Raw genomic sequence first — 14320 nt, 5'->3', positions numbered from 1 at the left:
CTCTCCTGGGGCTCCCCCGGCTTTGTTTAACTCCAGCCGAGATGAAAGCTTTGAACAAGATAGCACTTCCCACTTCCGCCCCTCTGGGAGCCAGGCAGGAGGGCTGTCCCTGAATCCAGAGAGAAGCCCACCTCCTCCAGGCACTCATCGCTGGGACAAACTGGCTCCCAGAGCCCTGGGCGGGGCTGGGGGGTGGGGGGTGGTGGCGGGGCTTCAGCCTGGGCGTGGGAGGAGGAGGGGAGGCGCTCTGCCTGGTGTCCCACCCCCACCCACGCCCTCTCCCCAGGTACCTAGCAAAGCTGTCGTCGGTGGGAAGCATCTCCGAGGAGGAGACGTGCGAGAAGCTGAAGGGCCTGATCCAGAGGCAGGTGCAGCTGTGCAAGCGGAACCTAGAGGTGATGGACTCGGTGCGCCGCGGCGCGCAGCTCGCCATCGAGGAGTGCCAGTACCAGTTCCGGAACCGGCGCTGGAACTGCTCCACGCTCGACTCGCTGCCGGTCTTCGGCAAGGTGGTGACGCAAGGTGAGGGCGGGGCTCGCGCGCGCGGGTGGCGTCTCCTGGGGGGGCGGGCAGGCGGGGAGGGGCGTCACGTGCTTGAGAGTAGCTTGACCGGTCCATCACTCATCACAGGATGGCAGGTGGAGGGCCGGAAGTGAGCAGAACGCAGCGGAGGCGGGGGTCGGAGGCAGGAGGGCCTTCCTTCATTGACACTTGTAGCGCAATACCCCGGGCAGCATCTTCAGTCCTGGGGTCATCATCCCGTTTCAGAGTCAGAATCCAAGGCCTGGGCAGGGGAAAGGATGGAGCTGCCTGGAGCTCCTCAGAGGGTGAACAGCAGAATCAGAAATCAGATCCAGGGGCCTCCAGACCTCCAGCCCCACGCTGTTTTTACCTTAGAGCTCAGCCTGCCTTAGGCAAGACCGCCTTGTTCCTCAGTACCTTTGACAAACGCTATTGGGAACCTGACCATGCCCAGCCCTGAGACCCCGGAAAGAACACCACCCGGATCCTGTCCTCCCCGGCTCAGGTCAAGGCAATGCTGACGGCCCAGCTGCAGCAGTGGCCCTCACACCCGTAGCACCAGCAAGAGACCAAAAACTGTTGACCTGTTTTAAGTGATACGAACTCATCTGGCCCCTTGAGATAGGCTTCCATCTTGCAAATGAGAAACTACGGCACCCAGAGGCTAAGTCATGTGCTTACGGTCACAGATAAAAGCGGCTGAGCCAAGCCTTGAGCCCACGCGGTCCAGCTCCAAGTCGCGCTCTGTCTTACCCACAGTGAGGGGACACAGGAGCCTCAGGAGCCCGGGGTGGACCTGGCCCCAGCCAGGGCAGGTGCTCAGGGGGAGAGCTTCCCCAAGGAGGTGGGCCCTCGGCTGATACCAGGAGCATGAGAAGGCCTTCAAGCCAGAGGAAGGTGGGCCAGGGCATAGAGAACGTTCCAGGCAACTGGAAGACTCCCCAGGAGGGCACCGGGTCAAGCCGCTGTCCTCCAGGGCGCGCTGTGAACCAGCTTCCTCTTTTTCTACCACTTCCTGAGCGTGAAACTGACACTCTGGGCCACGGACTGTCCACAGGCCCCTTGATGTGCCTGGGCAGCAGGAGGGCGTTCCTGGGCCAACCTTTGTCTTGGCACCTGCGGTCCTGGAAGGCTGGGACTGCCGGGCTTGTGGCAAACCATTTAGATGTTGTTGGAAACCGACTGCGATAGAAATTTGGAAGCTTTTCTCCTGAGAGCTGGCAGGGGCCAAAAAAGGCACGATCGTGCTTGGCCCAACTGAACATTGCTGCTTCGTGGAAGAAGCAGAGCCCCAGGGCGCAGCCGGGGAGCTGAGGCCCTCCCGGGACCAGGGTGTCTGTCTGTCTGCTGAGGCCCAGATCCTAGGCTCAGCAGCAGGCCCTGGGCCTGGGAAGCCCCTGGCACACAATAGGTGTTCTGTGTCCCAGGTGGGTTGGTGAACAGATGGGCAGGGTTTCACACGCCAGGCCCTCTCATACCCCGTGCCTTTGCATATGCTGTTCCCTCCATCCAGACACCCCGTCCTCTTTCTCCGCCAGTCTTTGTCTTTCTCCCTCCTCCAGTCTTCCCAGCTCCTGCAGGCAGGGGCGTTGCTTTGTTCCTCGGGGCCCCAGAGCTCTTTGTTCATTCTGGGGTGTTTTTTCCCCCCTTTTCTGGTAATTGTTTTTTGATATAATTTCGAACTTAGAGAAAATTTGCAACAGTAGTACAAGGAATTCTCATATACTTTTTTTTTTTTTACGACTTTTTTCTGATATGGGCTGTTTTTTAAGTCTTCATTGAATTTATTACAATATTGTTTCTATTGTTCTGGATCTTGGGCTGCCCTGAGGCATGTGGGATTTTAGCTCCCCAACCAAGGATAGAACCCATGACTCCCGCACTGGAAGCTGAAGTCTTAACCACTGGACCAACAGGGAAGTCCCCCCATGTACTCTTTATAAAAAGATTTCTATGTGACAGTTATTCAGTTTATTCACGTTTCATCTTCCTATTTTTTTTTAACTGGGGAATAATTAACATGCATTATATTAGTTTCAGGGTATAATATAATGATTCAATAATATGTATATATTATGAACTGATCACTACAGAAAGTCTAGTTAACATCCATCACTACACAGATGTAGACATTTTTTTCTTGTGGTGAGAACTTTTAAGATCTCCGTTCTCATCCACTTTTAAATACAATATTACTATCTACAGTCACTACACTGGACATCACATCCTCATGATGCATTTATTTTTATAACTAGAAGTTGGTACTTTTTGACCCCCTTCACCCATTTTGCCCTCCTTCACCTCCTGCTTCTGCATCTGGCACCAATTTGTTCTCTGAACATATGAGTTCTGTTTTTCCTATGAAGAATTGCCATCGCCTCTTTACCTAGATTCACCAGCTATTTACATTTTAACCCATTTGACGCATCAATTTCTCTCTCTCTCTCCTTCTCTCACTCCCTTAATACACACACACACACACACACACACACACACACCCCTGTCTACACCACGTGTGCCCACACGGTTTTCAGTACACCTTTCACACTGACCTGTGCTGGCTTTCTCCCCTACCCCACCCCCACCCCCCCATCCCTAAACCTAGAACTCTTTCAAGGCAAGACAGATGTCTCATTTACCGGCTTCCCAGCACATGGCCGAGCCTGGCATGGAGGATACAGTCGATGGATGCCATCCAATGGCAGAGAGCAAGTCAGGGCATGGACTCAAGGGGCAGAGGAGGGGAGGCGCGGATCAGTGCAGCCTGAAGCTGGTGAGGGACCCTGCTGAGATGTGCTTTCCTCACCTGTGTCTGCGCCAGGAACCAGGGAGGGAGCCTGACCCTCCCAAGCAAGCTCAGGGAGACGCCAAGACTCGACCAGGTTTGGCTGGAGCCTGCTCGGGACTAAAAGTCCAAGTGACTCAGTCAAGCGTCCAGTCTCCTCGGGGCCGAGTCAGGGCAGGCACTCACCAGGCAGATATACCAGGCCATCACACCAGGCAGCCACACCAGGCCAGGGCCATCATGTTTTGGAGGAGTCTGAGCTCTTCCCACCAGTCCATCTCCTCACTGTTGCATTTTCCATTTTCTTCGCTAGTAAAATGCCTCCTGGGAAAGCCTTACTCTATCCCCACTGAACAAGAGAAGGGACCCGTCCCTCCCAGGGTCGATGAGACACTGGGGAAAGAGCGTGGGCAGCACGACCTTGGGGGAGGGACCGCCCTCTGAGCCTCAGTGTCCTCACCTGTCAGTGGGACCCTCCCCTGCGCTCACTCATAGGGCGTCACCATCTAGGGTGGACCTTGGCCCCAGAAAAGCCACCCATCATCACCAGATGCTGTAATTTTGGGGGCAGCACTGGCCTGGGCAGGCCTCTCTCGCAGTTCCCAGGTTTTGGGGTCAGGGAGCTTGGCCGGTTCCCAAATTCATGAGCTGCCTGGCTGGGGTCATGACCTCAGACCTGGAAAGGTAATTGGTCACAGATCCCTCTAGGAGCCAGGCCATACTTGGAGGAGAAAAGGAGCCCCATTTGTGGAGGGCACTGCCTCACATCCAGCCACCCTCAGGACAGCTCCAAGTGTGTTAGTATTATTCCCATGTTATAGCTGAGAAAGGAGGTGCAGCAGAGAGGGTGCAACTCACCCAGATCCAGACCTGAGCCAGGCGTGAGACCCTGGGCAAGGTCCATCCCCTTTCCGAACTTCAGCGGCATATCCCTTGGAAAGGGGGCGAGGGGGCAACGCCAGGCTTCCCATCAGGATTCAGAGGTGATGTCTCCAAATGCCTGAATGACTCCCGGGGGTGGGGACGGCTCTTCCCGCCAGCGCTGCCTGAGGCAGCACGGCTCTAACCCTGCACCCCCTCTAACCCCAGGCAGTGGACCCCCCTCCGCTCCTGGCCTACAGAGGCAAGACGGATGGTGACACTGGTGACCCATGAGGACAGTGTGTAAGGCAGGGCCAAACCACGCGCTCCAGGCTGAGACTACGCCAGAAGTTTGGTGAAGTTGGCAGGGGGCGGGGGGCAGCCAGGAATGGGGCAGGCGGAGGTTCTTGGCAGGGCAGGCACTCAGGGCCAGATGTGGGATGGCCTCTGTGCGGTCTGGTCACTGCCGGATCCCCATGCCTGGGGCAGCATCTGCGCACGTAACTGATAAACATTTGTGGAAGGAATGACGAAAGCCCAGGGCCTGAGCGGGGAGGGAGAGGCCATGCGGTCTGGTAAAAGTTCAGGGTCACTGTGAACAGGATGGGCGGGGGTCTCTGAGCAGGGCTAGCCCGAGCAGGATGCAGAAAGGTGGGGAAGAAGCCAGGTCCTCGGCTCCCCGCTCCTTCCCTCTGTGGAGAATGCTGGGCGCCACCCCCCCGCCTTTTTGCACCCCACTCTGTGAGCCCCACCGCACCCCTGTCCTGAGAGAGTGGGCTCCCTGAGGTCTGCGGCCCTGTCAGGCCCTGGCTGCCACCTGGACAGGTGATGAGTCGTAGCCAAGTGAAGCTTCAGCCCAGGCTGTCTTTCTTGTCCCCGAGTTCAAACCTCAGGGCATCTTTTTTTTTTTTTAATATTTATTTGGCTGTGCCAGGTCTTAGCTGCATCACGTGGGATCTAGTTCCCTGACTAGGGGTCAAACCCATGCTCCCTGCATCGGGAGCTCAGAGTCTTAGCCACTGGACCACCAGGGAAGTCCCGGTGCCTCTTCCCGGAGGCAGCATCAGGCTGGAGGTGGGAAGCAGATGCTTCTCTGGGCTGCGACTCACTGACACCTGTGCTCTCACCTTCATCCTCGATGTTGCCATCACGTTGGACCAGAGAAGGCGACGACACGCCTGTCTCCTGGGGACTTCTCAAGCCAGCCTTTGGTGCCATCAGATAAGTCACAGGAGGCCTAGGGAGGGGGTACCCTGGAGACACTCCGCACTAGGGGTTCCTTGGGGACAGGTTCCTCTGGGCCTCCCTGGTGCTGGCAAAGGGCCTGGCTCACAGCAGGTAACCATCTGGTGAAGGAGGCGGTGTCTCCACCCTAAGGAAGCTTTTGGCCCAGTGGCCAATATACGGACAAGTGGCCCTCGGGATATAACTGCTCTACTGATACTTGTTAGTAAATGAATAAAATGGCATTAATTTCACCCAACAGTAACATTCACAGTAGCTATTGTCTCAAGCTCATACTCTGGGCCAGTGACTAAGCATTTCCTGTGTTTGACGTCAGTAGATTTCCAGACCCACCTGAAGAGGTCAGGACGATGTCAGCCCCATTCTTTGGACACGAAAACCAAAATCTCACATCTAGGAAGTGACCGAGCCGGGCCCAGACCTCAGGCCTGCCTGGCTGAGCATCCACACTCCTCCCAATAACCCCTTTCCATTTCCAGGGAGCTGAGAAAGGCCTGTCATTGCCAGCTCTGTACTGGGAGGCGGTGAGGGATAGTGTGGTTCCTGGAGCTTCCCATCTGGCTGCAGACAAGCCACACAAGACATTCAGAAGCCGAAACAGTCAAAGTGGAGAGCCAGCCAGCGAGGGCACCCGGAGTCCCGGGACTCCGTGATGGGGGGGTGGGAGGAAGCGCCAGGGCCTGGCCTCCCGGGGCAGCGTTATCTTCCCCATGTTAGAACTGGAAAAGGGCACGACATGACCCTGTCCAGCTCCAGCGTCTTTACTCTTTCCCCGGTCCTACACTGTGTTGGAAATCCAAAGAGGCTTCCTGGAGGAGGTCTCAAGAAAAAAAAAAATCCACTTTTGCTGACAAGATAGCAAAGGAATTGGACAGGCAGACTGAGGGGCAGGGATGGGAAGACAGCAAGGTCAGGACTCTCTCGGAGGCCAGCCTGCCCTGCCCCTCCTCCCTGGGACTCCCGCTGGGCGCGCTTGGGAAACATGTGAGTTATGCTTGGAATGACAGTGCCACAGACACCTGCCTGGTGCCCCGGGGGATCCCTGTGCCCGCGGTTTCCTCTCCAGCCCAACTCAGCCTCTCTTCCAAACACTCCCTCCTGCTCCAACGTCCTCCTTCCAACATCTGGGGAGACAGTGCGCGTGACGTGCTCGAACACACAGGCCCTGGTTCCTGCCTGTCCGCTGGCTGACTGAAGGACCCTGGATAAGCCACCCAGCCTCATTTTTCCCTCCAGGAGCAGAGCTGGAGATAGCTGGGTGGCTCAGGTCATCATGAGCACATGGACAGGCCCTGGCACGTGGGAAGCCCTCGGAAAGGGTAGTTATCCCTGGATCCCGAGGACAACTCTGAATTTCCCAGCTGTAGGCAGCCTTCGCTCCTTGGAAAAGAGGGCAGTGAGGTGGGACCCAGAGGACGCTCAGGATTTAGACCCTTGGAGCCAGGGAAGGAGGTACAGGAAAGAGCAGGAAGAAAGGGGCTGGATGTGGAAACGGATGAGGGGCTGGATGAGCAAACGGCTTTATGGAAACGGCAGGAGCTCCGAGCAGCTGCTAGCCCCCTCGAGTGCTCTGCCTTTCCCTCGCTGGCTCTGCCATCCCAGGAGGACAAAGCCAGGACTGTCCTCCCCCTGCAGCTGGCACCGCAGACCCTCAGACCAGTTATCTACCAGGCCCTGGGGAGCTCCCCTCGGCGGCCCTCACCGCCGCACCGCAGTCCTGTCCTGTGTCTCAGCGGTCGCTGCCGGGTGCCCCACGGGTGAGCAAGGCTCCAGCCGGGACACAGGGGAGGAACTGGGAGGAGCCACAGCGCTGGAGTCAAGGGACGGGGACTCAGGGCGGCTCAGAGAAGGCCGCCACGGCTGCCATCAGCTCTCAGGACACAGGGGCTCGGTCACATCCTCCAGGCCGTGGGGGCGGAAGAGGGGGCTCCTGTGCTGAGCACTGCTCACCATCCCCCCAGGAAGAACCCACAAGGGAACTGGACAGGTCCCACAGCTCACGGCTTCGTAAACGGAGGTGAGATGAGATGGGCTCTTTATTCCCGAGGACTCTGGGCTCCTCTGGGGGGCAGGACCGTGTCAAGGTGGAAACGCTGGAGCCAGGCTGGCCGAGTCTGAATTCTGGCTCCCCGGCTTCCTGGCTGGGTGTCCTTGGACCAGTTGCTTCACCCTTCCGTGCCTCAGTTTCCTCATCTGTAAAATGGGAAGCAAAAGTCTCTACTTCATGGGGTTGTTGTGCTCAGACAGCGCCCAGCACAGAGTGAGCTCTCTCTAAGCTTCAGCTAATGCCATTATCTTCATTCCAGAACCTCTTCTGTTCCACCCAAGCGGTAGTGCCCTTGCTACCAAGGCCAGAACAAGGGGGCATGGTGTTCTGGCAGATGGGTGTTGGCGGGGGCTCCCTGACCACCTCACGGGGCACTCTGCACCCAGCACGCAGGGGAGAGGGTAGGCCCAGAGCTTGGGGCAGGCTAGGGGCTGCCTGAGGGCCCAGAGAAGCAGAGGAGACAGGACCGCTCCCGGCCAGGAGCTGGGGCCACCCTGCCAGTCCCTTCCACCCTACCTCCTGCCTTCCCTTCCCCCTTGGTCTTTGGGGCAAAGATTTGTGCTGGTTCAGGCCTGGAAATACCAGAAATACCAGAAACTAAAGTCGTCTCTCTTTGGGCGGCCACAGCACAAAACCAACCAACATGATCCTGCTATTAACCTCGATTAACTTGGAGAGGATTCTGTCTCAGGCTGTCAAGGCCCCCGTGGCTCTGGCCAAGCCCCCTCATGCTGGCCCAGAGTGGCCAGACCACGGTAGCGGGCAGGCCGTGGGGAGTGGGCGGCGGGCACGATCCCTCGCTCAAGGGCCGGACCGAGAACAGGGTGTCCTGAGCCACGGGGGCCAGGGCTGCCTCCCACCCCTGCCCACAGACGCGGGCACACAGGAGGTGATTGTTTCCGCCTGACCACGGCGACTGCTCCCCGGGGCAGCCGGGAGCACAGGCCTGGGTGTCGCAGAGGTAATTGCCAACCGCGAGCCCAAAGCCTGCCCCCTCCGCTCCTGCGGACACGGACACTCCAGCAAGAGACAGAGGGACAGTCACGGGCACACAGAGGCTCTCACAGGGCCCAGGAGAGGTGCAGGGCCTGTCCGGTCACACACCCAGCCAGCTGTGTGCACACGCGTTACACACACACACACACACACACACAGATATACCCCCCTCCCACCACCCCCACCCCCAGAAAGAGCCTGCACGGCAGCTACACCCCCTGAGGCACAGTTCCTAGGAGGATAAAAACACCCATTCAGGCGAGAGACAGGGCAGACACCAAAATAGAACCACCAAGAAGTCAGGGGGCCGAAGGGAAGAGACAGGGAGCGAGGCGGACGGACCGGAGCTTGGGTCCTGGTTCTGTCACTTCCTGACCGGCGACTGGGACCCACTTCCCCCCTCCCCAAACCCACACCGGGCCATCTGTGAAAGGGGCAGCTCTCCAGAGGTAGAGGGCACCCCCTCACTGGCAGTGGTCCTGCCTGGTAAGCAGCGGGACCATTGTTACTGCCATTTACCCTCAAAAGTCTAAGGGAGCAAGGTGGTCTCAGAAATGGGCCCAGCCTCAGCGGGGAGGGGCTAGGGCAGCTTCGCAGGGCAGGGGACCCTCTCGGAGACTTTAGAAGAGGCACAGGAAGAGCCAGGCAGACAGGCCCAGCCCGGGCCTCCTGCAGTCTTGGTATGTTAATTCACCTCTCCCAGCCTAGCATCACTCATCTCCCGGAGAGGCCGTGAGAACAGGATCTGGGGGTAGCTCAGAGCACTGAAGCTGGACCAGTACCACTCAACCACGAGCTGTGAGGCCTGAGACAAGTTGGCTCATCTCTCTGAAAATGGGGATGACAGGTGTACTCACCTGACGGGTGTGGGGCAGACAAATGCCCGGCGCGTGTGAAGACTGCAGAACAGTGCCCGGCGGGTGTTGATGTGCCCGGTCGCCGGTGTGCTGAGAGTGTCAGCTCAGCCTGACTCGTGGCTCCACAGAGTTGCTGCCTTGCTGTCTGTCTCCCTGGCCGCCATCGTCCAGGAGGGTCCCATCTCCCCCTCCCCTCTATAAAGGAGGGTGCCGGGCGGGAGGAGCGCTGGGACCCAGCCCTGCCCCCCTCTGCCTCCCACAGGGACTCGGGAGGCGGCCTTCGTGTACGCCATCTCTTCGGCAGGTGTGGCCTTTGCGGTGACGCGGGCGTGCAGCAGTGGGGAGCTGGAGAAGTGTGGCTGTGACCGGACAGTGCATGGGGTCAGCCCGCAGGGTGAGCCGGGGCGCTGGGGAGGGCGTACGTGGGTGGCCGGGGCGGGGGGTGGATGGGGCGCCTGGGCCGGGCCCTCACTCACCCTTGGTCTCGGGTGCCCCCTCCGCCCCCTGCCACCCACCCAGGCTTTCAGTGGTCAGGATGCTCGGATAACATCGCCTACGGCGTGGCCTTCTCCCAATCATTCGTGGACGTCCGCGAGAGGAGCAAGGGGGCCTCGTCCAGCCGGGCCCTCATGAACCTCCACAACAACGAGGCCGGCAGGAAGGTAGCGTGGGCCCCCCTCCCCGCCTGGGAAGGACAGGCTCGGCAAGGTCCCCAAACGCTCCCTGCCAGGCCCCTCCTGTGGGGCGGGGGGCGTGGCGAGAGGGCAGACAGGTGAGCAGGCCTCACGGAGGTGTGAGGGCCATCCACACGCGTATGTGCACACAGGCGTGTGTCTCCATCCCCCCGTCACACACACAGCTCCCACCCCTGGCTCTGTGTCCCTGCCAGGACCGGGGGCTTGACTGTGACCCCGTCTGCCATCTCAATGCCTACTCCTCAAGGTTCCTGGAGTGGCTGGTGCAGCGCAGCCCTGTCCCACCCCCCCACCCCACCCCACATCAGCTGTCACTGTTTCCAATGACACTGCCCTTTGAAAGGTCCCTCCTCCATCAACCCCAAGCGGCCCCGACGCCAAGGACAGTATCTTGGCCTGTTTCCCGCTTAGATGAGCAGCTCCTGTAGCATACAGAAGGGGCTTTAAGACAGAGGAAGAGCCCCCCTAAATCTTTCTCCCACGCGGCGGCATCCCAACCTCGCCCGCCCCCTTCCGAGGTCCACGCCCCACCCCGGCGGCCCCTCCCCGGCGGCCCCTCCCCAGCCGTGCCCCCCCACCCCGGCAGCGCCTGACGGCCCCTCTCCCCTCCCCCACCCCGCCCCTCCCCCACAGCGCCTGACCGCCCCTCCCCTGCCACGCCTGACCACCCCCGCCCCTCCCCCACAGCGCCTGACCGCCCCTCTCCCCTCCCCCACCCCGCCCCCCACCACAGCACCTGACCGCCCCTCTCCCCTCCCCCCCCGCCTCCCGCCCCTCCCCGCCGCGCCTACCCCCCGCCCCTCTCCCTCCCCCCGCCCTCCCCCGCGCGCCTGACCGCCCTCCCCTCCCCCCACCCGCCCCTCCCCCGCCGCGCCCTTGACCGCCCTTCTCCCTCCCCCGCCGCGCCCTGACGCCCCTCCCCCTCCCCCACCCCGCCCCTCCCCCGGCCGCGCCTGACCGCCCCTCTCCCCTCCCCCCCGCCCCTCCCCCGCCGCGCCTGACCGCCCCCTCCCCCGCTGCGCCTGACCACCCCTCTCCCCTCCCCTCCCCCGCAGGCCATCCTGACACACATGCGGGTGGAATGCAAGTGCCACGGGGTGTCGGGCTCCTGCGAGGTAAAGACGTGCTGGCGAGCCGTGCCGCCCTTCCGCCAGGTGGGCCACGCCCTGAAGGAGAAGTTCGACGGCGCCACGGAGGTGGAGCCCCGCCGCGTGGGCTCCTCCAGGGCCCTCGTGCCGCGCAACGCGCAGTTCAAGCCGCACACGGATGAGGACCTGGTGTACCTGGAGCCCAGCCCGGACTTCTGCGAGCAGGACGTGCGCAGCGGCGTGCTGGGCACGCGGGGCCGCACGTGCAACAAGACATCCAAGGCCATCGACGGCTGCGAGCTGCTGTGCTGCGGCCGCGGCTTCCACACGGCGCAGGTGGAGCTGGCCGAGCGCTGCAGCTGCAAGTTCCACTGGTGCTGCTTCGTCAAATGCCGGCAGTGCCAGCGGCTGGTGGAGCTGCACACGTGCCGGTGACCGCCGCCCGGCCGGCGCCCAGCGACCGCCTCGTGGCCCCGGGGAAGGCCGATAATTTAAACAGTCCCCCCTGCCAGCCACCACCCGCCCCAAAAGATACTGGTTGTTATTTTTTGTTTTGGTTTGGTTTTTGGGTCCCTCCTGTTATTTATTGCCCGAACCGGGCGGGCGGCCCCAAGGGCACCGACCCTGGGGCCGCCCTGAAGCCGGGGCCTTTGTGGCTGCCACTGACCAAAGGGACTTTGCGCGTGCCTCCGGCTGTCCACTGTGGCCGCTGCTGACCACTCACTTGTTATCTGTACCCGTTTTTCTACTTGCGGACTTCAGGTGGGTAACGAAGAGTGTCCCAGCCACCCGTGCCGACTGACCCTGCCGTCCAGGGAGACGGGTGGCAGGGGAACGGTGCCATCTAGATGGCAGCCACACACCCCCCCTACTTACACGGGGGCCCCTGGCAGCTTCGGCCTCATCATCTCTCAAGCCCCCTGGAAAAGCAGTGGGTAGACACACCAGGTCTCCATGGGCAGCCGGCGGTTCAATCTCTGTAGGCCCCTCCAGGCAAGAGCAGCAGATGAGGCCAGGACCAGTGCAGGCTGCAGCACCCCGACCCTCAGAGCGGGAGACGCCCCCCACTCCCCCCGGTCCCTCCCAGACAGGAATACAGCTGCAGCCTGGATCGGAGACCCCAGGTCGGCCTTCACGGTGACTCTTCACGGGGCTGCTCCTCCGTGAAATTAAGAACGTTAATGTCATACACGGGAAAGGGCCATGTGCAAAAGCCCTCACCCAACTTTCATTTCACTCTCTTAGTCACATCTGTTGAGCAAACACTGTTCCAGGCCCTGTCCTGGGCCGTCTCACTGGACGACCGCGGCAGTCCTGGGAGGCCAACCAGACAGGGACGCACGCTTGTGCTCGTTTCACAGGACGAAGGGCAAGGCTCGGCTGGGTCCAGGACCCATAGATGCGGACACGGAGCCAGAACAGCCCTCCAGCCAGGCCTCCTCCTGGGAGCCTGTTCCCAAGGTCCCAGAGACTGTAGGGCCCCCTTGCGTCTGAGACTTGGGGACGGGACTCCAGCAGCAGGAGCCACAGACCACAGGCCGAGCTGGAGCCCACGTGGTTCCCCAGGGAGGGCAGAGCCGGCTCGGAGGGAAGCGGGGGCCAGCAGCCAGGCTGACAAAGCGAGGTCTCAGCACGGACGCACCCCTGCTCCCAGGTGCCGCGGGGCCTGAAGCAGCGTCCTCAGAGCCAGCCCCACAGCCTAGGCCTGGCCCTGTGCACCCATCAGGCCACAGGCCCAGGCTTCTGTGGGCAGGGCCTGCACATGGCAAGCCCCGGCCTGACCCAGCTGTTTCTCAGGTGGGCTCCTGACCCCCCGGGGACCTCACTCCAGCCCGCTCTCCAAGCTGCCCCAACATGGAGGCTTTCTGCTCCTGGTTTGAGCTCTTGGGGTTCAGGACTCCCCCTTGCAGGTTCTCAGACTCCCAGTTGTTGGCTCCAAGATTCAGTATCTGAATTCAAAGCCCCAGATCCACAACACAGGCTCTGGCCTGTTAGACTCGCTTCTCCGGGCCTGGAGGTTTGTGCCTCCTGGTGTTGGCTCCCTCACGAAGACAGGGTCAACACCCTTGGCCCCTAGCCAAGCTCTCTGCTCAGTGTCCATCCGAGAAGAAGGCCAAAACCAAGTGAGATGCTGGACCCACATTCAAACGTTGGGATAATCTTGGGGCAGGCAGACTCTGATGTGGATGAAAGCTGAGCTGATTCAGTGTCCCCACGGTTAGCTGCCCAGCTGGGCTCACTGCTCCTCTGGCGGGCTCTGCTCAGCTGTCGTCTCAGCGCCAGGGAAAAACACTATCCCTCACTGGCACGGGCCAGACCCACACAAAGGAGGCGGTGAAGACCCCTCCCCCACCCCAGGTCCTGTCCTCAGAGGCAGGGGCATAGTAGATCCCGGCTGGATGCTGGTATGATAGGCACTGCCCCAGGAAGAAGGCACAGGGTCTGTGCTTGTTCACAGGCTTCACCTTTCCACCTACCAGGGGGCTCCTCAAAGCTGATCCTCCTGTGGCTTTCGAAGGGTGTAGCCTCAGTGAAGCAGACTAGATTCTAGCAACCTCTGCCCAGCCCCTACCACTGCTGCCACCAGCACCCCAAAGGGCTCCACGGCTGCAGGAAAATGGAGCTTCCTGGGACACATCCCACTCCAGACTGTCCAAATAAAGAGGAACCAGCACAGGATTGACACAGTCACCCACTCTGGAGGCTGGCCAGAGGGTCCAAGCCCTGCCCGAAACCCTCCCCACTAGTCCGATCACAAGGCAAGGTGTCCTCTGAGGCCTCGGGCTGGACGAGTCCCAGTTCTGGATGCTGCTACCCCCTGCTGCCCCCACCCCATGCCCTGACTTTTATACTAGGCTCCTTGCCTTTGTGACATCCTCATGAAATAGTCTGGTGCACGATAAAATGATTATTTCTTTATCTTGCAATTGTGGCAGTGACTTTTTTTTTTTTTTTGTAGAAGAGGGACCAGAGAGACTTGGGGAAGGACGTGGAAAAGCAGATACACAGTAGCCAGTTCTATATATGGGGACCCTCTTTGCTCCCTCTCCTGAGTCAGTGACTGGATGGCTCTAAGGACCTACTGGCCTGCTATCTGGAATTCATCTTTAACACCCAGAGGCTGTATCTGCATTTCACCGAGCCATGATCAACTGTTCAAACCTTGGCCTGATCCAAGGTCTCAGAACCCTTCTTGGGCATTGATGTGAAAAGGAGGGACAGAT

The 14320-nt window shown here is 60.3% G+C and overlaps 1 protein-coding gene across 6 annotated transcripts in view; it reads left to right on the top strand.

The window, feature by feature from the left end:
• Positions 1-14022, top strand: part of WNT4 (Wnt family member 4) — a 29126-nt gene extending 15104 nt beyond the window's left edge. For 4 of the 6 annotated variants that reach the window (XM_043445984.1, XM_043445988.1, XM_043445986.1 and 1 more), the window contains exons 2-5: positions 287-522; positions 9576-9707; positions 9833-9975; positions 11064-14022. In XM_043445984.1, the coding sequence (XP_043301919.1) occupies positions 287-522; positions 9576-9707; positions 9833-9975; positions 11064-11531 (979 nt within the window). In that variant the 3' untranslated portion in view covers positions 11532-14022. The remainder of the gene's footprint in view (positions 1-286; positions 523-9575; positions 9708-9832; positions 9976-11063) is intronic. The other 2 variants (XM_043445985.1, XM_043445987.1) reach the window with 2 other exon arrangements.
• Positions 14023-14320: the final 298 nt, after the last annotated feature.

Source organism: Cervus canadensis, chromosome 24, assembly GCF_019320065.1.
Source record: "Cervus canadensis isolate Bull #8, Minnesota chromosome 24, ASM1932006v1, whole genome shotgun sequence".
NCBI classification, from domain to species: domain Eukaryota; kingdom Metazoa; phylum Chordata; class Mammalia; order Artiodactyla; family Cervidae; genus Cervus; species Cervus canadensis.
Note: the sequence above shows the minus strand (reverse complement) of the source record. Positions and strands in the feature narration are given on the sequence as shown.